At 48.6% G+C, this 26973-nt stretch overlaps 1 protein-coding gene across 7 annotated transcripts in view; it reads left to right on the top strand.

Moving 5' to 3' along the window:
- PIK3CB (phosphatidylinositol-4,5-bisphosphate 3-kinase catalytic subunit beta) overlaps nt 1-26973 on the top strand; it is a 2502085-nt gene that overhangs the window by 1871374 nt on the left and 603738 nt on the right. For all 7 annotated transcript variants that reach the window (XM_069617988.1, XM_069617990.1, XM_069617991.1 and 4 more), the window contains one exon: nt 11026-11135. In XM_069617988.1, coding sequence (XP_069474089.1) covers nt 11026-11135 — 110 coding nt within the window. The remainder of the gene's footprint in view (nt 1-11025; nt 11136-26973) is intronic.

Genomic DNA, 26973 nt, shown 5'->3' with positions numbered 1-26973 from the left:
CTAATGGTCTGGAAGACGCTGGGCCTCATTACCAGTTAGCTGCTCCAGAAACAACGGTGGCAGTAAATCCGCCGCCACCGTTGTTTCCGGACCGGCTGATTCCGAGTTCTGCAGGCGGGAGGCGTCACTCCCGCCAGGTCAGACCTGGCGGGAGTAACGCCTCCCGCATGCAGGTGGAAATGGAAACACTGGCTCTGTCATAGACAGAACTGGTGTTTCCATTGTCCCCATCCCCATGGAGTCTTATTGGACTCCATGGGAATGGGAATTTACGGAATTCCGTCTCCGGAATTACCGGGTCACCGGGGTTATAATGCCCCAGTGTTTCCGGCAATCACGGAGGCGGAATTGTATTTCAGGTCCGGCAGCAGCCTGACAGTATTTTTTTACCGTAAGTGCATTATGCCGACTAATGCAGGAGGTTTTGCTGTATTTAAAAAATCACTGATAGAGGACTCAGAGCCGTCCCTTGTGTGGTGGAGGGAGATCTGCAGGTCAATTCTGGTTAACCTAAACCTATTGCAGGAGGACCTTGTTGTGAATCTGCTCCTAGTGAAGCGGAAACTGTATGATCGTGATTGGATTGACACGCAGGAACTTACAAACAAGTTTTTAAAATCTATGACAAAAGACTTCCGGAAACTAGGGCTCGTCGGATGGTCCCGATTTGTGTGTCAAAAGTTCCGAGTAGCTATCTGCGTGGGCAGTTTATGCATTTCCGTTTCAATTTGTTTCCAACGAAGTAAGTGATGGAAGTAAGGAAGTTCTCAAACATCTGGGACTTTTTCTGCAGACTGTGCCATTGCGACATGGAGTCATTGTATCATTTAATCCGATTATGCCCAGCTTTAAGGGACATCAGATCCCAGTTGATGGGAACGTTTTTTAATGAGGTTCTGACTTTATCTGCAGAAGATTGGTGGACTCTACTGACACAGTGGGATAGGATTTCCTTAACATGGGCATTGTTAGCCTTTCTGAAAGAATTATTTGTGATAATTGATGAGAGTACTTGTTAGGGAGAATTCTCTCTTAAGGTTAATTTCCCAAACCTAGTGAGTCCCCCAGCAGCTTTGCTGGATTTTTGGGGTTTGTTTTTTCTCCTGCTAAGAGTGAGACTCTTTTCCTCCCACTCTTAGGCATGATTTGAGGTATGTCTTTGACTTTTTGCGTGCTTATGGGCTATGGGGTCTTTTACTTCATAGGGTATCATCTGTTTTTCATGTGTGTTAAACAGCACCCTCAGTGCAGTAACACAGGGGTGTCATAATGATCCCCAAACATAGACTCCATACCCTGGGACTGACTACTGTCTCCCAGGGCATGTAAAGTCACCATTGACTTTACTAGTCCTAAATTGTGAACAGAACCAGTACAAACCATCATGTTGTGGAAGTACTCCAAGGGGTTAATTCGATTGCCCCTGGGTCTGTTTTCAAGGGGGCACTGTCCAGTCCTCCCTTGTCGAGTTTCTGGCTGGTGGCAGTGGTTACCACGCAAAATATTCCACCGGAATATTTCCTATGGGATTTTCCCATTGATTTTAAATGCACCACTTTTTGGTGCAATGTTAAAGATACCGCTGGCTTATTTGTTTAATATTTAAATCAACGGTTGGGTCTTTTTGCCAGAACTCTTTTCTAAAATGGCGTTCGTGTCCGTCTCTGTAACTCTAACCAAGGTCGAGTCCTTTGTTCCACTTTTTGGCGGGCGTCTCCAGAGAAGCCCTCCAAATGGTGCCACTCTGTCTGGGTTCCAAAGGATGTGTGGGGAGGGCAATTGGCACCCTGGACTGAGTTGCCTTAGCAGCCCAAGTCACACTCTATTCTGATTGGCCCAGTGGTGAGCTGCCCGGCTCACCACTTAGCATGTGTGAGTGACGCTAGGTTGTTGAATGGGGGGTTTTCTGCATAAAAGCAGGGCCTTTGGGACTGGAACTTCAGAAGTCGCCACAGGAGCTAAGAATCCGAAGAGGGAAGAAGCAAAGCCATATGCAGCGACGACACCACCGGTGAAGCCCTGCTGCAACAAACTAACCACTTTCCCAACGACAAGAGAAAATCTGCTGGACGAGTCTTCTTTCTTTGAGCTGGTGGGATCAACCAGTTCGCCCCTTTCGCCTTCCAAAGACGTCTCTTGGTCGAATCGCCTGTGCCAAGCACCCTGGCGGCCGGATAGCCAAGCTTCACCACTTTGACCCCGAATAAAAGGAACGCACCTTTTACCGATGAACTCTGCGGCTGGTTTCATCCCTGTGCAGTGCATCGACTCCACGTTTCCTCCTCGACGAGATCCTCTCTTCCCCTGGTCGAAACAACAAATTGCAACCACTGCCAGGAACAACTGCACCCGCTGGAGCTTCCTCTCTCTTGAAGGTACTGTGTTCTGCCTGGCCTCCCTTTTTTCGGTTTGCCCAAGGTGACCCTTAAATCCTTGGCTTTCCAACTGGGTTGGCCCAGACCTTCTAACTTTAACTTCTTGAATCACCCCAACCTCTTTTGAACATACTACAAAGACTTTTAGTGCATTTTAAACCGTGTGATCCTGGGCACATTTCGCTTTGCTCCATTTAAAGTGGGCCTGGCCTATGAACTTTGGCTCTACAGTGTATACTGCCTTTAATCCCTTGCTGAGAACTCCTAAAAGTGTTGGGACCTGTTTTATTTCTATGCTCTGCCTTTTTCTCTCCCTTTAAATGAATGGTTCGCCTAAAATTTTTATTTCAAAAATAGATGGGCAATATTAAAAAAAATATACTCGCACTTTTTAAAAAAAAATTCCTATGTAAATGTTTGAGCTATTCAAGCTCAAAATTTGCAAAAGCAAGCACATGGGCGCATCCATTTTGTGAAATGGATGCCCGCCTGTGCTGGCTTTTGCTTTTGCGGCACTAATGATGGAAAAGCCAGCAAGCTGTAGTAAACAAAAGCTACCACTGGGTGGCTTTTCCTTCATTGGTGCTGTATGCGGAGGACGGGGACCGGAGACTACAGGCAGAAAAGCTTCATCTGCATCTCGGTAAGTGCTATTTTTTAAATAAAAATAAACACTACCTGCGTTTTTTTTTCTAAGTTTTCCAGGCTGGAGGAGCCCGGAAAACTTAGAAATAAAACCGCAGCTTTAAAAACGTTGTATTTATGTTTGCGGTAGCTGGTGACCACTCCTCTTGGGTCCTTGTCTGGCACCTCCTCAGACATGTTTGAAAACGCTGCAGTTTTTCTTTCCGAGTTGAGGAGCCTGAGAAACTTGGAAAGAAAAACTGCAGCGTTTTCAAACACAATAACGTTGTATTTATGTTTGCGGTCGCTTCAAAAGCAACCGCAAACATAAATACAACATTTTTAAAGCTGCAGTTTTATTTCTAAGTTTTTCGGGCTCCTCCAGCCCGGAAAACTTAGAAAAAAAACCACAGCTAGTGTTTATTTTTATTAAAAAAAATAGCACTTACTGAGATGCAGCTGCAGCTTTTCTGCCTGTAGTCTCCGGTCCCCGTCCTCCGCATAATGAAGGAAAAGCCACCCAGTGGTAGCTTTTGTTTGCTACAGCTGGCTGGCTTTTCCTTCATTAGTGCCGCAAAAGCCAGCACAGGCGGGCATCCATTTCACAAAATGGATGCGCCCATGTGCTTGCTTTTGCAAATTTTGAGCTTGAATAGCTCAAAATTTTACATAGGAATTTAAAAGAAAAAAAAAAGTGCAAGTATATATTTTTTTTTTTAATATTGCCTATCTATTTTTTAAATAAAAATTTTAGGCGAATTTTAAAAATTCCTTTAATTTTACTATTGGAGTGCCACCTAGGTTACACGCTCACATCTGTTTTAACAAATCGTGGTGTTTTAACTTGCTTTTGATTTAGAGTGCTAGTATATTGCCTAAAATGTGTTTTAAATAAATAATTATATACTTTTGATACAAAGCTCTGGTCAGTGTTTGTTTGCTCTACTGTGTTTTTAGCCCTATTGTGTATACTCTATATACTGCCCTACTCTTCTTGAGGGAAGTCTGACTGCTCAGCCACAGCTGCCAGGTAAATCTGGGTGGTGCAAACTGCTACCAATTGGGTTTACTGCTTACTCCTGTAGTCTTAATCTTTTTGCAGTGTTCCCTAAGGGAACTGCACAGGATTCTGCCTAACAGTACTAGATTCAGTGGTAATGCTTAATGAACCTGTTTGATTCGTTGATTTAGTTAGAACTGGTATGATGTTTCAAAAATGTAAGATAAGGTTAGCTCAACTGTGTTGTGATTCTTCTGTTAATTTACTGTAATTATTGTTATTTTATCGTGACTTCCTTTTTTCTTTTTTTCTAAATTTCTTAAACTTTTAATCTTAATTTTTGATAATGTCATGTAGCTACTATGTCTTATTTTCCCGTTGAAAAGTTTCATTTTGTAAACCATATGCTAATAAAGCAATTAAATGAAAACATTATTGGGCCCTTTAGACATTACTCTCGCCTGTTCAGGGCCACCTGGAGGTAGTGATTTTGGCCTTGGTTGGGAGCTCATACCATGGTGATAACCCTGGCCCTTGAAGTTAAGTACTATGTACCTCCCCAGGGAATCCCTCTCCATCCCTTGTATTGCAAGGTCCAAGTTGTTCCTGAGGGCTATCAATACTCCTCCGTTTTTGGTCCCTTTGTTCCCTCAGTGTACTTGCTGAAATCCTCTTAATTGCACCCTGTCCCGGAGTTGGACACGTGTCTCTTGGATAGTATGTATTTCCGGTCCCTCCGCTTTAGCTATCTCTCCATTTTTCCCCTTTTTATTGAGGAATTTATGCTCTTTTATGGAAATGATCTTCAACCTCCTACCCTTCTGCATTGTCACTTGGGTTAGATGTGTTGTGCTTTATTTGAGGCCGACCCTTTCCAAATGCCCCATCCCTCCCATCCCTTCCCTTGCCCCCCACCCTTGTGCCCCCCTGCCAGGGGAGCTCAACCAGCCTCTAGTCCACCTCGAATCGCTCCCTCGAGGATTGAGCCACTACCTGTCCCCAGCATACGCACCTGCGGGTACTCCTATACCCCTTCCAAGGTGTTCACCTGCCAGGACCTCTTTTTCTTCTCCCTATCAAAGCCCTCCCCAGGCATAACCCCTTTATTGGTTGCCCCTATAGTTTGTCCTTTTAAATATTCACTTTGATTTTAACCTTTCACGATACCCACCACGCCCCCCCCCCCCCTCCGCGGTGCTCTTAATGGTTTGTGCAGCCATCTACTGTTCCTTTAGGTCTTTAGGACTTTCAACTGTGGTTGGAAGTCCCCTCTCTTGCCCTTGGCTGATGGCCATTCCCAGCTCCTGGACTTGTCCTGGCCATCGCTCATGGGCTCTCTCGAGTTGGTTTCTTCTTCTTCAATGCCCTGCAATCTTACTCCTTCTTCGTAGGATCCTATCGGTCTGCACTTGCCCTGTCAATCGAAGACCACTCCAACTCCAAATGAAAATGTCTACCTGTATTTTATGTCCTTGTGCCTCAGGGCCCCGCGGACTGGTGCCATCTGCCCTTGATCAGTGTTACTTGGGCGAGGTCCTGGAATAAGAGAATAAATGATCCATTGTAAGATATTTGGGTCACTTTCTTGTTGCCTGCAGAAACCGCTCCTTCGGTGAGTAATCATGGAGTACTCTAGGACATTCCTTGGTCTGGCGCCTGGTCCCATTCTCCGCAGCCCAACTCTGTGTGCCCTGTCTATGCGGACCTCCTCCTGGCTCCTCCGGGTCTAGATTCACAACCTGAGGATATTGTATCCCCCGAATGGCCTGAGCTCATGGCCAACATTGCTAAAGAGCTTATCCTCTGTAAGGAACCTTTTGAGCTTAGTCTCCTAATGGACGCCTTAAACGATTGGGTAGCGGTTTCTCGGCCATCGAAGGTAAATGCCTCTTCTCAGACCCAGGAGCCTCTTAGCAAGGACTCTTTTGATCCGGTGTTGAGGGTCAACATTGCCTGTCAAACTCCCATATTCAAGAAAATGTTTTATCAAGCTACGCAAATGGTTATGGTCATCAAACCCCTTTTGGGATACTCTGCACCACCTCTGCCAGAAAAGGAAAGAGTAAAAGCTTCTAACATAGACCCTACTCAGGAAATTGATCCATCGCTACCTTCACAAAAGTCAAGTGGTGACTTTAAAGCAGCTAATCAGCCCTTAGCCATGAACTCTAAATGGAAAAGGATATTATCACGCAATCTTCAAATAAAAAAAGCACAAATGCTACGGCTAAAACATTCGAACTCTCCCGACTTTATAATGGATGAGAGAAATTTTATTATTACCAGTGTTCAGAAATCAACTGGAATCGAGTCTAAAGAAGCACTGCGACATAAGACTCTTGCATGGCTGCGCCAGAGAACAGGTCCGGGTGCAGTTATACTGGACGATTTACTGATTATTAAAAGGCTGGACCTGAGTAACTGGTGCTCCTCCCCCAACAGTGACTGTATTTTAGTTGGTTGCGGGAAGAGCTCTTTACCGGTGTATCTCAGACGCTGCAAGTACCTGCCCAAAGGGCTTTCAAACTGTAATCTAATGCTTTGATTTTTTTGTCCGCAAAGTCAGTCATCTGGATGATCATATGGTTTATTATTCCTATGTTTTGCTTTTTTGTTATCTTTGTATATGTTGTATTCTTATTATTCTTTATGTCTGCGCCCTCAAGCCCTTGGGTCCGTAGGTGCGCAATATAAATCCATTAAACTTAAACCTACATGGCCAATAAAGATGCTGGTGACCACTCCTCTTGGGTCCTTGTCTGGCACCTCCTCAGACATGGCTTTAATGCGTATATTTGATCTTCTATTTTCCTGTTCTTCTGTCTGTAGCTCGAGGTTAGGAGTGGCTGTAGCCAGTTGTTACATGAGCGTGGCCACCTTCTAGCATCGTTGGCTAGGCCCTGGATCACCCTCTTGTTAATGTCCACCCTTTCTTCAATCTTGCCCACATCTCTTTTGATGTCTTGAAGGGGCTCCGCTAGGTCCTCCCTCTTCTTGTCCATGTGCCACTGGACTGTGTCCGTTATTTTGTCATTAAAGTAGTTGTAAAACTGTTTGAGGAGTGTTGTGGTAACCACCTCATTGTCGGCCTCTTACGGTTGGGGGGTCACCTATTAAGGCCTGGTCGTAGTCTGCTGCCCCGTGCCAGGGTGGGACACCGTTTCCCGGCCGCACATGGTTTGGTGGCTGGAGTCCTGGGCCACCTTGGCTCCTTTTGTTGACTATATGGGGTCTTTCCCCCTTGACTTGGACATAATGGCCGTTCCGCCTCCACCAATTAAGTCTCACTTTGTGTCCTGTTTGCCTGGTGAGTCCCTGGTGCCTGCGCTCCAGACCCCTTCTGTGTGTAGGCTGGGTGCACCACCTGCTTTGTCTAGAGGGTCTGCTGTCTGAGCTTTTTGGCCCAGTGCCGACTATCCTCCAGGCCCGTTCTCGTCCCTCTCCAGCCGCAGTTTCTAACGTTTTGTATCTGCGTGCGTGTGTGCTTGCCCGCGTTGACACTCTGGGCCCCTTTCCAGTTTCAGTCGTAAATTTCCCAAGTCTGTGATGTTTCTAAAGGGGGGGATAGGGCCTTGTGCACGGGCCTGGGGATGCAGGCAATTTGTGGTCTCCCTCTCTGGCTCACACCCCATCCAGAGCCAGAGCAGACCACCTCCTGTGCAACTACTCCGCTGTCTGGGGTCTTTAGCCCTCCCTCCCTATGGCCAGGCGTGGGTGTGGCACCTACCGTTTTTGCTGCAGGGGCTCCGGGTCTGCTGCTCGCTGCCTTCCCCCGCGAGCATCCTCTTCTGCGACGGCACACTTCGGGGAAGGGGGGGGGGCCAATGTGCACTCCTCCCAACTTTCCTCCTTCAAGTATTCTGTGCGTCCGTTCTCTTCTGTGTGGGCCATGACTGCTGCTTGGGAGGGTCTGTGATGCTGGAAATGCATCGGAGGGACAGGGCCTCCGTATCCTTGTCCTTTACTGCTTTTTATCGTGTGTTCTGTCGTATTTTCCGCGCAGGAGTTCATGTGGGACTCCTGGCGGTGCAGCTCTTTCTTTTGGTTTGGTGAACGGACCCGTGGGATACCCTTATGGCACCCAGGCGTGGGGGTACAACCCTGTGCCCCTAGTGTATGTTTTTGGGCACCTGTGGGTGGCCCACAGAGCAGGGTATGGGCTGGTGGCAGCTCCATGCTGAATTTGACAGGTGCGCGGAGTATCCTCCATTTTGGGATACCCCGGCCCTACCATTGGGATCAGTTGATCCCTGATGGAAAACAAGATGGGCCCGGTGCCCTCTTGCTTTCTATTACCCATCACCTTGTTTTCCCAAAGTCCTGGGAAGCCCTGACTCTGTCCCTTCCCCTGGACTGGCTGTTGGATGGAAGTGCCATATATGGTGTTGTTGTGAAGGCCCAGTCAGACTAGCTGGAGCCTTCCCGGTGATGTATGTTGTGGGTGCCTCCTGTGGGTGGGACCTGGGTGAATAGAGTGTGTGACGAATATGCATTCTGTGTTGTGGGTGTCTAGTATCTGGTGGTTGACACAATGACTGAGACAACCCTGCCCGAAACCGGTATGAATGCAGCTTAGAGTGTTGAATGGCTCGGTACTTGTCCCAATACACATAACTTGTTGTGAGTGTCTGGAGAGAAGTGAATGGCCTGAATACCTGGTGTGCCTGATTGGCTGCCTGCCTGCATGAATGACCGTAGTCATGATTGGATGCTTGAGTGTGACCCAGCGGAATTAATGGGAGATCAACAGTGTATCTGGGGACCTCTCACTGCTAGGAATAGTGTTCAGAAGCTGAAGTCCACTACGACGAGTAGCTGGATTAACTGACGCTTGACCTTGAAGCCCTGCTGGATGAGAAGAATTGCTTTTGCTCTCCTTCCCAATCTGAAAGCTGCTGTGCCTCCAAGGACTGACGCAGAGAGGACCTGGTAAGGCGCCCTCTTACCGAGCTACGAGGGACCATCGTGCACAGCTGATCTTCACCAACGCGCTCTGGTAGACAGACCTTCGACAGGCTGCCGACCCGATACGGGGACTGCTGTGGAACTCCAAGGAGAAGCACTCGGACTGTTGTCCGCCACTGTCGACGACCGCCATCGCCGACCGGAGCCGCCGTGCTCCCGTTTGCCTAAGAACTTCAACTGATCATTGGACGCTCTCGCCTGCATCAGCATTCGCTTGTCTCCCGCTGGAGAAGGCCCGACCGTCGACGCACCGAGGAGCATCCACCGGTGGGTTTCCCGCCCCCTAAAGACCGCAGAGACGCCGACGACTCGACGCTCTTGCTGGGCCACAGTTCATCTCTTAGCGGTCCAGAACTATTGTCACCGAGGTGCCCCGCACGCCTCTTCCTTGCAGGACGCCAACGCTGTGTCGTCGACGAGCACCGCTAGGAACGAAGCTGCCACTTCCCTGCCATAGTTCACCCTGTTCACCGCCGACGTTCGACGACCCGTGACTCCCGCCTTAAAGGGAGGGCACTCAAGAAGGGCCGTTGATTCCCTGACACCGAACGCGAAGTTCCCCGACACCTCTCGACGATCCGTGGCTCCCGCCTGAAAGGGAGTTACTCGAGAAGGATCGGTCGGTGCATCGTCGGAGAACTCTACTCCACCAGGTACATTGGGGGGGTAAAACCTTAATAGGAAGAAGTAAGACTATCGGACGATATATGGACTGGGCTTGTGCTATATATCTTTATTTACAGGTTGCCCAGGTGGGGGGGGGATCGCCACACAGAACTGTGCCTAGTGGTAGGGGTCAGCATTCTGCCTATTGTTTCCACCATCTTACATTCCTGCCTATCTCTATTGCTGGTTTACTTGTTATTGATCTGTGTGACATTTTAACCATACAGTTGATGCACTTTAATGAGATTTGATAACATTAGTGGTACCACTCTAGACGTGTATATATTTATCATTATTGACTTCCAAGTACAAAGTGCGTTATTGTGATCGTGTACATACTTTTGAATATTAATTATATAAAGACTGTGTTTTCAGTAATACAGTGTGTGGACATTCCTTTGTGGGGGTTCGGGGACTACACTGTACTTAAGAACCAGCCCGCATCACCTCCTGAGAAGCTAGGCCTTGATTGCTTGTCCATTGCTACCGAATAGAGAATCTTGGCTGGGGTCCACTGTGCCTCTCCTCTACCATATAGAGAGCAGAAGTACAGACAGCCCCTACCGGTCTTTACAGGGTCAGATTACTATTTTCCACCCAGCTCTTCTCGGTCCTTGTGTCTGCTGTTGCACTGGGCCAGGCCGACCCTCGCAGAGCTCCTCTTTGCCGCCTCGGCGGAATCTACTTGTAGTCAGTTGTGCACCCCAGGCACGGACTGTTGCCACCGAGCCTTCCACTCTTTCCGTTTTCTGCGCCTGGGGAGGGCGAAACTTTCTTATATTAGCCCCGTTTCGGTCCCAGGGATTGGGGGAGCATCGATCACGGTGCGCCCTGCTTGGCGGCCATCTTAGAATCCTGCTGATTCTTTTTAAAAATGTTTTATGAATGACGATGTAAAAATATATATACACACAAGGCACAAATTCCTGTTTCAAAGTGTTCTGGTGTCCCTACTAAAGCAAATACTATGATGAATCTTACCCTAAGTTTATACTCCATTTTCCTATCGGAAGGCCCTGGTCACAAGTTTGGCAAAGCATGTAAAAACGAATGGAATTATTTAATGGATCATGGAACCACAGTTTTACTCCATTAAAGCCCCTTATGAACATAAACGTTTTCAAATTTGATATTAGTTGTTTACAGCTACATTTTTCACCACACGTGTAAATTCACTTTTATGTGTATATGCTGAACGGCTCTTAACCACAGTTGGAATTTTGAAATGCAACAAAGATGAAGTCGTTGGCAGTGTTATGAATTAGTTTTCTTTCCAACATGCAGGTGCTGAAGAGTTGCTGTATTTTGCATGGGCATGGTCTTTTACAAATGTATTTGTTTTACTATAACATAATTTGTCCTTTAACCAATGTGTATGTGTTGCTTTACTTGTAGTATTGAAAAATGCAAATACATGGATTCAAAAATGAAACCTTTGTGGGTTGTGTACAACAACAAGGTCACGGGAGGTGATTCAGTTGGAATTATTTTCAAAAATGGTGATGGTAAGTTAAGACCTTGAAAATGAGCATTCTTCTGTAGTAGCCCTGCTCGATTTCATCTTTTATATTAGCACTATTCATTTCTATGCTACTTTTGGTGGGAAAAAATGCCCATCAGTTTTGCTTTCTTTTCCAGTAATGGATAACTTTTTACTATAAATGTATTCCTTTTTTATTAATTGCTTAAGGAATTTAATTTACATGCAATATCTGGACAATAGATGGGTTAATACACTGTAAATATTCCTTTCCTTTGCGCTACTGCACAGAGATGAATGATAACCTACCTGCTTATGCCAAATTATAACATGTAATTTAGCATTATAGACTTCATTTCTACTGAATACCGGTAGTTAGAAGACAGTTTATATTTTTCTCTAGCATGTATACAAATTGGTGATTGCAAATGCAGACAATACTATTGTCACCAAAGGTGTGTGCTTATTGGTTTAAATAAGTGGGCATTCGGGGGGAGGGGAGAGGGGGTGTTCACAGAAAGCAGTTTGAATAATGTTTTAATTGTTAGGGAATTGGTATAAAAGTAGCTTTGAAAAAAGACAAATGATAGATGTAAAAACAAATGAGTTAACAAGTGTTTAACATGTTCATGTCAATAGCAACCAAAGACTCAATTCTATTTGAAATGGTGAAATATGAAAACACCCATAAAAGGGCTTGTGACAATGTCCTTTCCTGACTCGTATGTGTGTATTTGTGTATTACTCTAGGCCCTAGACCACTGCTCTAGGGGTAGGTCCCACCCCCTGCTACGTGATATGGGGCCAGGCATGGCATATTGAGTATCCTCAACGCCCCTCCCTGCCACTACTGGGAAAGGCTTTGCTACCCATTCCTTGCTGTGTTTGCATTGGTCTTCTTTGCTGTGTAGGTTGCATTTGTGGCACTTGTGTCTGATACTGCGTGTGATCTTAGGCGTAGTACTCAGGTTGTTTGGCGCTATATGTGCCCCGCATACCCCCCGGATCAGCTGCTGCTTGCCAATTCTTTTGCATCTCTGCCCTACATCTCCATACGCGTGAAATGTGCCCCATTTTTTTTCTCAAATCTTTATTCAAAGTCAATCACAGCTTACATGGCATTGGCAGCATAGTTGCTTCAATAAGTATCACACTCTCTGTTCTGAGTAGCCTATTAGTAAAGTTCCACCTAGGGTCGGTGATTGTGCATTTATGTGATTCAGTCCAACTTTAAAATAACATTTTCCAAACCTTTCATGATTCCCCCCCCCCCCCCCTTTCCCTTCCCACCCTATCCCAAAACGGTATGGTTCCAATTTCTGTGTTACTTGATGAGTTTGGTGTGTCCGGTATTTAGGCATAACTCATGATTGTGATTCTCCTCTGTTCCCATTTCAGTGTCTCTCAGTTCTGTAACGCTCTCATTATTGCTGATCTATAATACTGGCCTTCCCTTTCCTTAACAAACTCAAGGAATGGATCCCATACTGACAGAAATTTCTGAGGTTTGCCTTTTTTCAGGGTTCCCAATTTTTCCATGGCCATTACCCTCCAGATTTTGACCCACCAGCATAATGTTATGGGACCGTCTGTATTTTTCCACCCATGGGCCAGGGTCATCCTTGCTGTCATTAACAGGTGGGTCATAAGGGTGGCTTTGTTACCGGTTGCGTAAACTCCTTCCAACTCTGTCTCCAGCAGTACTGCCTCTGGTGTGGGTGGCAGTTGTTTGCCTGTAATATCTTTTATATGTCCTAGGACCTCCTTCCAATATACCGTAGCCTTGGGGCATGACCACCACATATGATATAGATCTCCTTTGCCACTGCCTTGTCTCCAACATGTGGTGGGGTAACAAGGGTTCATTTTATGCAGCTTATGGGGGTTGGAGGGCAGGTACCACCTGTAGCATATTTTATATGCAGTTTCCTTAATAGCAGTTCATTTGGACGTCTTTTATGCCCTCCTCCAGATTTGTCCCCATTCCTCCTCCGTGATGGGTGTGCCCAGGTTCCTATCCCAGTTGCCCTTTTATGAGTGTATCCCCCCCTTGTGCCTTATCGAACAGTCTATACAACCTCGATATTGTGCTGGTCATCGTACCCTCCTGCAGAGTCAGCTCCATCCCTATCGGGGTCCTCGTGGCTGCCTCCCTGACCTCCTTGTGTGTTTAGTGCCTTTGAGGAGCCCTCCCTATCTCTGTGCAAAGCTCGTTTCTTAAATATCACATTGCCCCCAATAGTATAGCCAAGCCTTTGGTCTTTTTCCCTCACATAGCATAATACTCTCCAGGGAATGCTTTATGGGTCATCCTTTTTTCATCTGTAGGCAGTAGGTGTGTCTCTTGTAGAAAGACTATTGATGCTTGAGCCAGAATAGAGAGTCGCTACACTTGCGAATTTAGTTCCTGTACATTTAGGGTTATGATATTCAAGTCAGCCATACCTCTTACACCTGGGGTTTTCCAGATAGTTGCTGTGTCTCCTCCAGCTGCCTACACTTCGTTTCTTCCCACATTGCGGACCATACCTTAGAACTTTCCCATTTATCTGAACTTTAACTTTAACTTTCGCTCCCCTTTCCCACAACACGCCCCTCCCCGTTCCCTGCCCTTTGGACCAAATTTCCTTAGAACCTCCCCCGGGCTCCTCCCAGGGCGTTAGGTCTCGTATCTACCCCAACTTTCCCTCTGCCAGGACATTTCCATATGGTGAGTTAGGTTCCAAGATGCCCTCCTCCCTCCTCCCCGCCCGGGCCTGCTTCTCTCATCTCACAATCATTTCCCCTCCTTAATATCCTCCCTCCCCGCTGACTCCAACCTTGGGCCTCACTTATTGATTTTCTTGCGTGCGTTTCTGCTTCTGTGCCTCATTTCGCACGGGGGCCTGTTAGAGTGACCTCTTTGACTCGTCTCTTTTTGGTGCCGGATGACCATTCCCACTCTCTGGGTCTTTCCCCTTTCTGATTTTGACTTGACCCCATGTTCGTAGCGGGTTCTTCCTCCTCTAGCTGTAGCAGGGTCAGTCCTTCCTCACATGTGGTGATCCACTGCTGGTTGCTCTCCCAGGTGAACAGCAAACCAAAGGGATATGCCCATTTGCAGGTAATTCTTTTGGCTATTAACGCCCTTGTGACCGGCTGCATCTGTCTTCTTTTGTGTAGTGTAGTTAATGCTAGGTCCTGGTATAATTGGACTTGAGTTCCGTTGATAAAGACTGTTTGTTGCTTTCTCGCTACTTGCAGCATCTCCTCCTTCGTGATGTAGGAAGTCATTGCCAGTTAAGATATCTCTGGGCCTAGCTCCTGGGTCCGTTTTCTTGGTCCTACTCTGCGCACTTCATCTATTAATATGTCCTCCGGTTGTGTGCCGGTTAGCTAGCTGCTAAAGCAATGCTGCTTTGTTTCTTTCAGGTCTTTATCCTCGATTGTTTCAACAAGGCCTTTAACCCTAATGTTGGATCTACGGGATCTATTCTAGAGGTCTTCTGCCAGGAGTTTGAGGTTATGTGTCGCACTGGCGTCCTGCTTGAGAAGTACACTGTTCTGTTTTGAGTCTTCTGCGATCTCCAAATGCCCCGCTTCTGTAGTGTCCACTCTGTCCCCTGTTCTGTAATGTCCTTCTTGACCTCCTGTAGGGAGTACTGCAGTTCTTCACTTATTTTGCCCAGTTGGTCTTGGAGGGATTTCATCTTTCTACTTTCCATCCCTTTCAAACATTCTTGCAGCTGTTCTTTGTTCAGGGCAATCTTAGTGCCTTCCTCCATGTTTTCCCGGTTGTCTGTTTCCTCTGTCGCGACCTCACTCTGCTGTTCTTCCAAACGATGCTGTCTCCAGCAATGCTCCAACTGCCCCTCGTATTTTGGCTGTGCCTTTGGCTCTCAGTGGGTGTTCTTAGGTTTGGCCCCTGGCCTCTGTTGGCTGAGGCTGAACCTATGTATCCTCACCGTGACACACTGGGCAAGATGGGGGCAAGCGCTTCTTGATTAGTTCAGTATGTCTCATTCCACCTATCCTGCATCTGGAGTTAGATTGTGCATGGGCTCTGGTCGTGGTTCCCCCTTTCAACGTTTTATGGCGCAATCCTGGGTTACACCTTTTGTCTGGGGGTTTCTCTATCCCTTTGTCCGGGTAAGCATTGATTCCGCTGGGGCCAATGGCCTCGAAACTTGATTTGTAGGTGAGTCGAAGTGGCGCTGTGTGGGTCCTTCGTGCCAGTTGCAGTATGTTATTTGGTGGTTCCGGGGAGTGGACTGCTCTGATTCGCCTTGTTCCCACCCTAGATACTCTGCGTCTTGGGATGCTGTCCCCCCTTCACCCTCTGGCTCACCCAGAGGCCCTGTTTATTCATTACTGCTCTGTCAGGTAGGTTGGGCTTGGAGGCTGTCCCAAGTTGCATGTCGCGTTGCTCCTTTTTACATGTTACCCCCCTTGTTAGCTTATGTTCAACAGCCTGCTTTCCAGTGCCCAAATGTTAGCATTGTCTTATGTGACGGGGCTGATCTTCCCCCTTCGTTGTATGTGTTGTGGTGTGTACTGTGCTATGCTTCTTAGAATGTTGCACATGTGTCATCCGTACCTTATCGCTGGAGTTGTTGAGCTTCCCCTCTTCTACATATCCGCATGGCTTATCGCCTTGCTGAAGTCCTTGGGAGGCCTTGTGTGGAGTTGGGGGTTGTGGATCTCCCGTTCCGCTCTCTGTGAGTGTTCTGATCGTGCTCTGACATGATCGTGATCCTCCCTTCATTGATGACTTTCTTCGTGGGGGGGGGTTAAACTCGTTGCAGTCTCCTCTTTTGTGCAGTCTCCATTGGGATGTGGGTGCCACCTCATCAGTACCGCTGTTCTCTGTGCCTCTCACTGTTCTCACTGAGTGCGAGCCTGTTGTTCAGTCCAACTAGTTCTTTCCCCCGTCGTGCCGCTGCTCTGCTTCGGACTGTCTGCCCCGCTGTTGGTGTTAACCCTCACCGCAGGTGTTGTGGTGTCCGGGGGTTTCAATTCGGCCAGCGACGCCTCTCACCCGCTAGTCTAAGGTCCCCGGCAAGCGGTGATTTTCTTTGTCTTTGGCTGCAAGTTGCTATTACGCACCGGTCTCTCTGCAGTGCCACCTCTTCGCCGCGTTCTTGCTGCACAAGCTGCCAGTCGGGAGGGCATAATGGCTGCAATTCAGATTTCCTTTCCTGCACACCTTTCAGTGCGCTTTCCGTGAATACAGATTTGACTTTGTTCTCGTTCTACAGAATGCTAATTTCGCCTTTAAGTTCCCGCCCGGGCGGAGTACAGGAGTTTTGCACCATCACGAACTGGCGACCATCTTGGAATGAAATGTGCCACATTTTACCATATGTTCAACATTGCTGTCTATCCTCCAAACCCAGTTTGCCCTTCATTAAACATTAAATCCCTCTCCCGGTGGATCCTAAAATCCGAACCCTGTACGTCTGAGTGCACCTCCTCCTCGTAGAAAATAATTATTTTCTCCCCTTCCTGGAAAAATTCCCATTAGGTACTTCATGTACCTGCAGTGCTCCATGTGTCAATACTTCCTCTTCCACTGAGAACTTTGACAGTTTTTTCTGTACTAATTTTGCTTGCTCCATTTTCCTGTCCTCAATTCTCTTTTTGTCTTTATCTTGTTTTAACTGACAGTGGTGAACTATAGTCCGTTGTATCTCTGCCAATGGTTTTGCTTTCATTCCCACATCTTTTTCAATTGCCTCTGCACTGCCTTTGGCAACCCTGGCATAATGTGATTCAAAATAGTTGTTTTTCTACCACGTTTCTCTCGTTTCCATCTGCCAATTTTCCTGAAACTCAAACTCTTAAATATAAGCATCAGCATCTTAATGGTAATGCATCTTATGCATTAATTGCACTCATGTCTGCTGAGTCTGGGTAGTGAATCCCTACATGCTCTCCATATGTCGGATCAGCATTTATTAATGGTGCTCGGTCATGATTGGTGTTCTGGGCTGTCACTACTGGATAGCCTGCCCGTTTCAAAATTTCGTCTGCCCGCTCTCCTAATATGGCAGCGAGCAAGCTTTTTATGTCACCCACCGCTTGTCATACCCAATGTCATTCTTTCTCATTCATAACTACATTTACCTGCCCCTGATATCAATGATGACAGCTTACAAATGAAAAAATGTTTGTCCATTGGTGGCCACAGAACATTTTGCGGCTGTCCTCCTGCTTTCTCTTATAAACTGAACTGTGTAGATTCCGCTCCTTATCCAAGTCAGTCATTCAGTCAATAACTTTATTTCGCCCATGAGGCCATAAAAGTACATCATAACACATTGCTACACAACAAATGACAGTCCATCTTTCATAGAATAAAGATAGAAGCCCATGACTCAGTTAAGTTCTGTTAAAATTGTCCAAATATGCACACTCCCCTCTTCCATTGGTTGTGCCCCTGGACCTTCTCCCCAGTGGTACTACATTGGCACCAGAGAGCAATAGATGATGTTGCCTGATGTCCGAGGGATGATCATTGCCATAGTAGGGATGGGCTCTGATTTCACTCAAGCTATTTTGTAGTGGGCGGCGTCTCATGTCAGTGCCATAGATGCCATTGGCCACTCTATGCTCCCTTAATTCAATTAGGATGAAATCAACGGCACTCGCCACCTGGTAATGCCATCTACTACAGTTTATAATGTTCTCTCTGATTACAGATAGGCAGCCACCTACATCTCTGAACCAATGGGTGCACTTATTTATGAGCCCTTCCGTAGTCTGAACAATTGGTGGCCAGTTTGGGTACCCTATGCAAGAATACTAATCCCCCTTGAGTCCCTCTCACTTTAGCAAATTCCAGACCTTGCCCATGCTGTAGTCTGCAGGACCTGGGACAAATATCATTGGGGTCTAGATTTGTACCTACGTAGCAAGCCCTACCAGTTGGCTTGTCACATATGCGATTAGCTCTGGATACCCAGTTACCCGGCCAGGCAGTAGTCTGCTGCAGTATTTGCACATCATGGTTCACAAGGTTTGGGGTTCAGGCAGAGGTGCCCGAGTAGTTTGGAGCCTGAGGCGTTGGGGCCCGAGCTCTCTCAAATTGCATGGATGGTACTGGTCGAGCTTGGACAGTTCTCCTGGATGCGATAATCTTTGTCCTCCGAGGGTTGGCAAGCCCCTGTGATGTCCTCCTTCCTGGGTGATGACTCTCCCATGACTCCCCCTTTTCGTTGGACTTCATGGCGGGCCAATAGCAGCTTCTTCAAGTCTGCTAGCTCGGCCAGTACAAGATTACATTTACTTCCATTTGCCACTAGTGCTCCCTTGGAAGCTTGATCAACGATATTCAGAATGTGAATCCCAGGTGGGGAACAAAAGCCGGGGGGTCTAGTGCCCAGCTCAGCACACAGGGTCTGTCCCTTCTCAGTTTGGTCCGGCCTTTGCCAAGGGACTAATGCCATGGTGATTACATGATTTATCTTCGGCACCCTCTTTGTCCTTGCTTTCCATTGATACAACAGGTGCGTCGGGGGCAATGGCAAATGACGGCTTTATGAGTTCTAGTTGTGATCTCTGTAGGGTTGTCATTTCCTCAGCTTTGGTATCTTGTATTGGACTTTTCCTTGGTGGCGACCCTCCCCTCTGTGAACACTTTGTTGCCTGGCTAGTCACTTGATTCTTGTCTGCGATGGCCATCTCAACTGGTTTGCCTTCGTCCGTGACAGTTCTATTTAAGACGGTAACAAAATCATCTGTACTGGACGCCAGAGCCTTGCTTGAAGACAAAACCGTGGAGGGATGTGGAGGTTGCGGTTACGCTACCTTTACAGTGTTTAAAGCCATCTGTGGTGCTGGGCAGACTCTCATGCGTAAATCTGCATGGAATGTCACTGACTGCAGGGTTATCTGTTACCCCCATGCTCCAGGCTGTAGTTGATCACTCTGCTGCAGCTGCTGGTGTGTAAACTGTCCTTTGCCTTGCTGTTAATGTCTTTGCTCCCCCAAGCGTCCTGGTTGCTACCGAGGAACTGATTAATTTCCTTGATGAGTGTATGCCTCACTCGCAAGTCTTGTGGGCCTGCGTGGCCATGTCTTTTCACAACCAGCATTTGCGCCTGTTGCAGAGAGTGCTATTAACATTTTGCACTTAACTGTCAATAGTTTCCAATTGGCACGCATAGGCAGACATGGTGGATTGGCACGTGGCAAAAGGTAGCCCGCTCGAGGGCTCGCTTGGGGCTTGACAGTCACGTCAAACACAACAGCAAAGCAGGGTCAATGAGATTGCTAAACAATGTGTTATATTTTGCCTCCCAGCCCCCACCCCCTAACACAAAACCTTCTCACTTTTGAGCAATAGCTCCACAGTCTTAGTCTTTAAGGGGCAGCCCTGGCCTCCACCTTCAGGCACCGAATACCCATGGTACGCCAAACACCCCACGGCCTTTTCTGCAGGCTTCACCCTTGCAGGCCGGGTCCAGGGCCTTTAAAGTAATGTGGGTGTGGCTCCAGCCCAACACGAAGCAGCAGGCCCCCAGGTACAATGGTGGTGCGCTAAACACCCTACGCCCTTTCCCACAGTTGCACCCTTTTTCTTTGTAACCATGTCTGTCATATTAATTTTTTTCACACCAGTACATTTCTCAATCTATTCACGTACAGGCTTCTCTCTTCTAAGCTTTAATCACATTTTTGGGCCCCTGGGATATTCATTGTGTTCTGGCTTTTTCCTTTCTGGTTCTGCTAAATCTAACCATATTGTCCCTTTCCCTATCCTCATGCTTGTAGCTTGTGGTTAGTGCGGCCTCTTCCTCTGTCTCCTCATCTATAAACACGTCACTCTTGCCTCCTCCTTCATCCTCCCTGTCTTGAAAATATATACTCCTACTTCCTGTCCCCTTTCCTCCATACTTATGGGATATCTCTCCGTCCTGTGTGACGGGACCGGAGCACTTTGTAAAAAGCATCCACATTTTTCCAGAAATGGGTCCTTCCTCTCTTTCCTGCGCGGGGCCCGGCACGCGGCCATAACCCCGCCCACCTTGGCTCCACTCCGCGCATCGCCCATCAGTCCTTTTCTCCGCTCGATCAGGGCCGGACGCACTTGCATCCGCGGAAGATTTTATTCCCTTTTTTCCTCTCTGGCTCTCGCTAGCGTTCGTTTACTAGTATGTCTATGTCTTTCAAGTTAGACTTTCCTGATAGTTCATCCTGTCACCGTCGCTTCGCGAGGGCGGATCCCCATCCTCTTTATTTAGAGTGTTTGGGCCCAGAACACCGTCAGGACTCCTGTTTTTACTGTGACTCCCTTTCGGTCCAGGCACTTCAACGTCGGTTGGAGCGGTGGGAGGAGGTGTTCCGACGAACTCCTCCTTCGCATTTTCAGGCGTTCATCGACGAGAAGAAGAAACGCCCGGTAAGTTTTTTACTTTTCAGAGCACCCCGGCCGGGGGATACCTTCCCGGGTTCCTCTCGGTCCAGGAAGGGCGTTGATCGCTCTGTCACCGGGGTTCGCCCTGAGGTGCCCATTGGTCCTAATAATTCTACCAGAGTTTTCTCCAAGGGTCTCCGTAAGGGGCCTGTGAATACCAGAGTACGCTCTGAGGCCCCTCCTGTGGGGGCTGTTTGTAGACCCAGTTCTACTGAATCGTGGGGTACCGGAGCTCGCTCTGAGGCCTCTCTCTCGGCTTCCCTCAAAAACAAGACCGGGGTGCGCCCGAGGCCTTGGCTGGGCTTGTTGTTACCGAACGGATGTTAGAGGCCTGCGCAGATAAGGCTGTTACCGGGCCTGGGTCCAAGGTCCCTCGTTCAGAGGCTAAAGCTACCAACAGTTGTCGGTGAAAGCGGTTGATCCCCGTTCCCGCTCTTGTGGTGACACCAGACCTGTTGAGGGGGCAAAGAAGCAAAGTTCTTCTTTTACCGGCAGTGCCGAGGTCCTTCCTTCGAAGGCTCAGTTGGCGGTTGGTATTCCTCAAAAAAATTCCAGGCCTCATAGTACCGGCTCTGCCGAGGTTCCTTATGTTAAGGCTAAGATTAAGACCCCTGATCCATCGACGGGGACCCTTGCTTCACTTCCTCACTTGCCGCAGTTCCCCTCAGATAAGGACAAAATGGCGCCCGTTCCCGCCACGACAACGGCGGCTATTTTAGGTGCTACCACTACAACTACTCCATCGGCCTCTGGTGTAGGGCTTGGTCCCTTGGGTGAACCTAAAGTCCCTTGTGCGCATCCTTACCGGCCGGTTTATGATTGGAACGCCCGGATACCTCTTCCGCACAATGTATCGTTGCCCGCGGGGGCGGCACCTTTGATTTATGTGGATACGTCGGTGGAGGGGCCGGTGTGGCACCCTTCCCCGTTACATCCCGGGATTTGTCCACCTCATGAGAGGCCTCCTCAGGTTCCGAAACAGTCTCCGGAGGACGCATTTTTCAGTAATTTTCAGGTGCTTATGCGCACCGACCCCATGAGGGAATATATCAAAGGGCTTTTCAAGGAGATATGTCCACCTACGCCTCCGGCTCCACCCGTTCCTCCGGTGGTTCCGCCGGCGCCTTCCTTGCCCGTGGAGCCTCCCCCGGCTCTTCCGCCTTTGCCTCCATTGTCCCCAGTGGACAAGGCAGTGCCTGACACGGCTCAGCAGGATCCTGACCTGTCAGATGATCCTCAAGGCGATCAGGACAACCAGGACCTTCCCCGCTCTATCAGAGCCTTTCATGACCGGGTACTGGACATGATGAGTTTCTTAGATGTTCCGGTGCCCGAGGCACCCCCGCGCAGGACGGCGTGCTTTCTGGGGCGTTCACCCTGTCTCCCTTGGAGTGTACCGGCCTGTTCCTGCAGAAGGACGTTCTGGCCGAGGTCCGAAGTGTCTGGGAAAAGCCACACTCAGTACTTTTTGTCAATAAGATTTACGTGAGGTACAGGCTACATTCTAAGGAAGAGGTGGCCCTGTCGTCTTGTCCGCCTCCCTCCTCCACAGTGGTGGCTGCAGCTATGTTGCAATCCAGACCTGCAGCATCCTCTTCCACGACGGCTACTCAGGTCTTGGGAAAGGAGGACATGCTCCTTGACTCCCTAGGGAGGAAAATCTTTGCCAACTCAGCCTTGCAGCTCAGGCAGGCCAATGCTGAGTTGAATATGGCGGGAGCTAACATGCGGATGTGGAAAGGTCTGTCGGAGTTTGAGGAGCACATCCAGGTCAAGAAGTTGGAAGACTTTAAAGGAGGCCATTCCGACGCCATGGTCTTGGCCCAGGATCTCGTGGAGGCTGCGGCTCATCACGTAGACACCTCAGCTCGGGGCCTGATGCTGGGGGTTGATACCTCACGGCAGGCGTGGCTGCATGCCACTAAATTTTCTAAGGAAGTGCAAGACAAGGTGTTGGACCTTCCATTGGATGGTAAGGAGCTTTTTCATTCTACTACTGATGTAGAGCTCACCAAGACCAAGGATAGCACTCAGAAGGCTAAATCATTGTCTGTTCTGGTCAAAGCTCCTTTCAAATCCCAGAGACCGTTGTCTCAAAGTCAACCCTCCTCTGGTTTTAGGGGCTTCCTCGACCGCAAATCTCGCAGAGTGGATACTCCTGTGGGGAATAACCGCCGTAGACAACAGTGCACGCGGTTTTTCTCCCGCTCCTCATCAGGTTCAGGTGGCACCGCCACCGATAAGCCTGCCAAATGAGGGTTTTCTGCGCTCGCACGAGACCCCGGTGGGAGGACGCATTGCGTCTCATTGGGAGGCGTGGCAGACCATCAGAGAAGACAAATGGTTCTTGTCAGTCGCTCGAGCGGGCTTCCGCTTACCTTTACCCCCTACCTAACCCCTCAACCCTCCTTTTCAGCTGTTGGGCTCATCCTCCCTCAAGGCCGAAGTTCAGAAACTTCTGGACCTCAGAGCTGTGGAACCCGTTCCCCTTGGGGAGCGAGGGGAGGGCTTCTACTCCCGACTGTTTACGGTGCCCAAACCCAACCAGGCTGGCCTGCACACCATCCTAGACCTTTCCCAGTTCAATCTTTTCCTACCCCAAGAGAAATTCAAGATGATCACGCCCAGCCAGATATGCTTCTCCTTACAGAGGGGCGATTGGCACAGCGTTGTGGATCTTCAGGACGCGTACATGCATATCCTGATTTGGAATCCACACAGGAGGTACCTCTGCTTCTCTTTGAGAGAGGAGCACTTCCAGTAACGGGTGCTTCCTTTTGGCCGCAGCTCGGCACCGCGTGTCTTCACGAAGATGTTGGTGATTGCGGCCTATCTTCGTCTCCAGGGTATCCATGTGTATCCATATTTGGACGACTGGCTCTTACGCAGCCCTTGTCCGCTGGCGGCAGCGGGCAATCTCCAGTCTCTCCTTCAGCTCCTGTTCCATCTTGGGCTGTCGGTGAACTGGCGGAAATCCTCCATGACGGTCTCACAGGACCTGATTTTCCTGGGTTTTTGTTGGAACACGATTGACTGCAGAGTGTATCTGACCGCGGACAGAATGGCGGATCTATTAGCCACGTGTCAGATGTTTGCGCAGTCAGAGAGCATGTCGGCCTGGTGGTTCCAGAGGCTTCTGGGCCTCATGGCCTCGTGTGTACTGGCTCTTCCTCTTGCTCGTCTCAAAATGAGACGGACCCAGATGGCTCTTCGGAGTTCATGGCGTCAGGCAGTGGATCCGGATTCCAAGCGGATGATGATTCCATGAGAGTGGACCTGGAGTGGTGGTCATCTCTCAGCAACCTGTCTGGGGGCGCAGGGTTTCAGGACCCGGTCCCCACGGTGACAATCACAACAGACTTCTCCCTTCTGGGGTGGGGTGCAACGTTGGATCTTCTTCAGGTCTCGGACCTCTGGTCGCCCCAGGACAGGCTCCTCCACATAAATCTGGAGCTTCTGGCGATCTTCCTAGCGCTCAGGGCGTTGAGACCACTCATTGTCAACAAGGTGGTCCGCATAACAACGGACAATGTGATGTCAATGTTTTACATCAACAAGCAAGGGGGAACGAAGTCTCCCCCCCTCGTGCACCTGTCTATCCAGATTTGGGAGTGGGCCGTGCTTCATGGTGTCTGGCTGCTTGCAGTGCACATCCCGGGCCAGCTGAATGTCACAGCGGATGCCCTCAGCCGGCGGACAGTGGTCAGCTACGAGTGGGAATTGAAGGCGCAGGTCCTCTCATGGATTTTCTTGCGTTGGGGCACACCAGAGGTGGACCTTTTCGCTACGGCGGTGAACAAGAAGCTTCCTCAGTATGCCTCCAGAGGGGGGGCTGGGAGCCTCCTCTCTAGGGGATGCTCTCGAGATTCCATGGCACAACATGAGAGCTTACGCCTTCCCGCCTCTACCTCTAGTTCACTGTGCAATTTGGAAGTTGAAGGACTCGGTGAACTGTTCCCTTCTACTCATAGCTCCGTGGTGGCCGGCCAGGTTTTGGTTCTCAGAACTTCAACACCTGTCGGTGTATCTGCCGATCAGGTTACCAGTAAATCCCGATCTTCTTCACCAAGGGGAACAGCAGATGTGGCACCCCTCCCCACAATCGCTCAGCTTGGCGGCATGGTGCCTGATTTCAAGTTTTTAGAGCATCTGAATTTGTCTACGGATAACATGCGCATTATCTAGGCAGCCAGGAAACCCTCGACCAGATCTCAGTACAAGAGTAAATCGCTCAGGTTCTGTCATTGGTGTTTGGAGAAGAAGTTGGATCCAAGGGTGGCCACGATTGACACAGTGCTGTCCTTCGTGTCCTCCCTAGCAGAGTCAGGGGTTCATGTTCTGTCATGCAGGACTTACCTTTCAGCGGTTTCTGCTTATCTTTCTACAGACCAGTGCTCTTATTCTCTGAGTAACCCAGTGGTTAAGAGGCATTTTGCAGGGTTGACACGCCTCTACCCTCCGGTTCGTAGTCCGCACCCGCTGTGTGACCTAAATGTAGTCCTCACAGCGCTGTGCCATAAACCCTTTGAACCAATGGGTGCGGTGGACCTCAAGTACTTGTCTTGCAAAGTGTCCTTTTTGGTCGCCGTTACGTCAGCAAGGAGTGAGCTCCAGGCATTGTCGATGGAGCATCCTTTCTTGGTCTTTCACAAGGACAAGATAGTCCTTCGGACAAACTCGGCCTTTCTACCGAAGGTGGTGACCAAATTCCATCTGAATCAGTCGATCTCCCTAGCGGTCTTTTTTCCGAACCCTGCCTCTGAGGCTGAGAGGGTTCTACACTTTCTTGATGTCGAAAGCTCCTAAGTTCTACCTGGACAGGACTTCCGAGCTTAGGAGTTCTTCTCAACTTTTTGTGACCTTCGGTAACCCTCAGGGCAGGCAGGCATCTAAGGCAACTATTTCTAGGTGGATCGCCGCCTGCATCAATGAGACTTTCACCGTCCAAGGGCTGAAACCTCCTAAGGGTATTCATGCACACCTGATGCGGGGTAAGGCAGCCGCGGTTGCATTTCAGAAATATGTCCCCTGGGAGTCCATTGCTAGGGCAGCTACTTGGGCCTCCCCATCTGCTTTCTGTAAGCATTATTGTCTCGACATGAGCTCAAGAGCTGACGCTCACTTTGGTCAGGCTGTACTAAAGAACCTTTTTCAGTAAGGGGTATTTCCATTCAACCATAGTTCCTGTAAGGAGTGCTTGGGAATCTCCCATAAGTATGGAGGAAAGGGGACGTGACGTAGGAGTATTACCAGGTTACTCACCGTAGTGACCACCTTACTCCTAGTCCATAGTCCCCTTTCCTCCATACGCCCGCCCGCCGTCCCCTCTAATAAGGTTCCTCTGTTATATTTCTAATGGGTCTTTGACCCGGTGATAGAAAAGGACTGATGGGCGATGCGCGGGGCAGAGCCAAGGTGGGCAGGGTTACGGCCGCGTGCCGGGCCCTGCGCAAGAAAGAGAGGAAGGACACATTTTTGGAAAAATGTGGATGCTTTTTACAAAGTGCTCCGGTCCTTTCCCACAGGACGGAGAGATGTCCCATAAGTATGAAGGAAAGGGGACTATGGACTAGGAGTAAGGTGGTCACTACGGTGACTAACCTGGTAAATATTCTGAGGGGACTCGTTATAAAAGTTGCACTCATCACCTCTTTGAATACATCCCTTCGCCCTTCTTGCAGAGACCCTCTTCTGTTCCCCATTGAACTAATTGCGCCATCCCTTCTACTTCTGTACAAATTGCTAATCCTCCTTCGCATGGCTTCTAACTCCTTCATCTGGAAATGTATGCTTTTAATTATCTCATCCACTTCCTTGCAGCGTCTTTCTAAACACCTTTCTCTTTCTTTCAATTCTTGTTTCTTCTCTCTCTCTGTCCAAAGGAGTGCGTCCCCTAACAATCTCATCTATCTCTTTTCAGCGTTTTCCCTTTATTCTTTCAATCTCTAATTGTCTCTGTCCCTTCCTTCGTCCTTTTGCCTATCTCTTTCCACATCACTGGTTTTCCCTTTCTTTTTCTTGTTTTCTCCCCTTTTCTCCGACTACCTCTTGTCTCTCTCTCTCCTTTTGTTCTTCATACCTTTTTTCCATTTCTCTCACTTCTCCTTCTGGTCTGTCTCTTCCTGTTCCGTCTTTTCTTCTTCTCTCTTTCTCGAACTTCCCCCATTGCGCTCTCTCTCTCTCTCTCTTTTTCTCTCTCTCTCTCTTTCTCTCTCTCTCTCTCTCTCTCTCTCTGTCTTCGGACCTCCTTCTCTGCCAACTTTCATTATATTCATCACGTGTGAAAACTTGTTTTTGCGTACCCATTTTTTCTGTTTATAACATCTTCACTGATATACGCCGCTGGTGCCTATCTGGGGTTAGTGTATCCTGCTGCTGCTTTTAATTTTTGTAATGGGTATAATCTCTGCACTTCCGAAGATGGATTGCTGCTCTGGGGGGGGGCAGAGGGAGGAGCCGTTGGTGG

The sequence above is a fragment of the Ambystoma mexicanum genome, chromosome 10 (assembly GCF_040938575.1).
Source record: "Ambystoma mexicanum isolate Mex_15411 chromosome 10, UKY_AmexF1_1, whole genome shotgun sequence".
In the NCBI taxonomy this organism is placed as follows: domain Eukaryota; kingdom Metazoa; phylum Chordata; class Amphibia; order Caudata; family Ambystomatidae; genus Ambystoma; species Ambystoma mexicanum.
The sequence above is the reverse complement of the archived record's forward strand: the minus strand, read 5'-3'. Positions and strand labels throughout refer to the sequence as shown.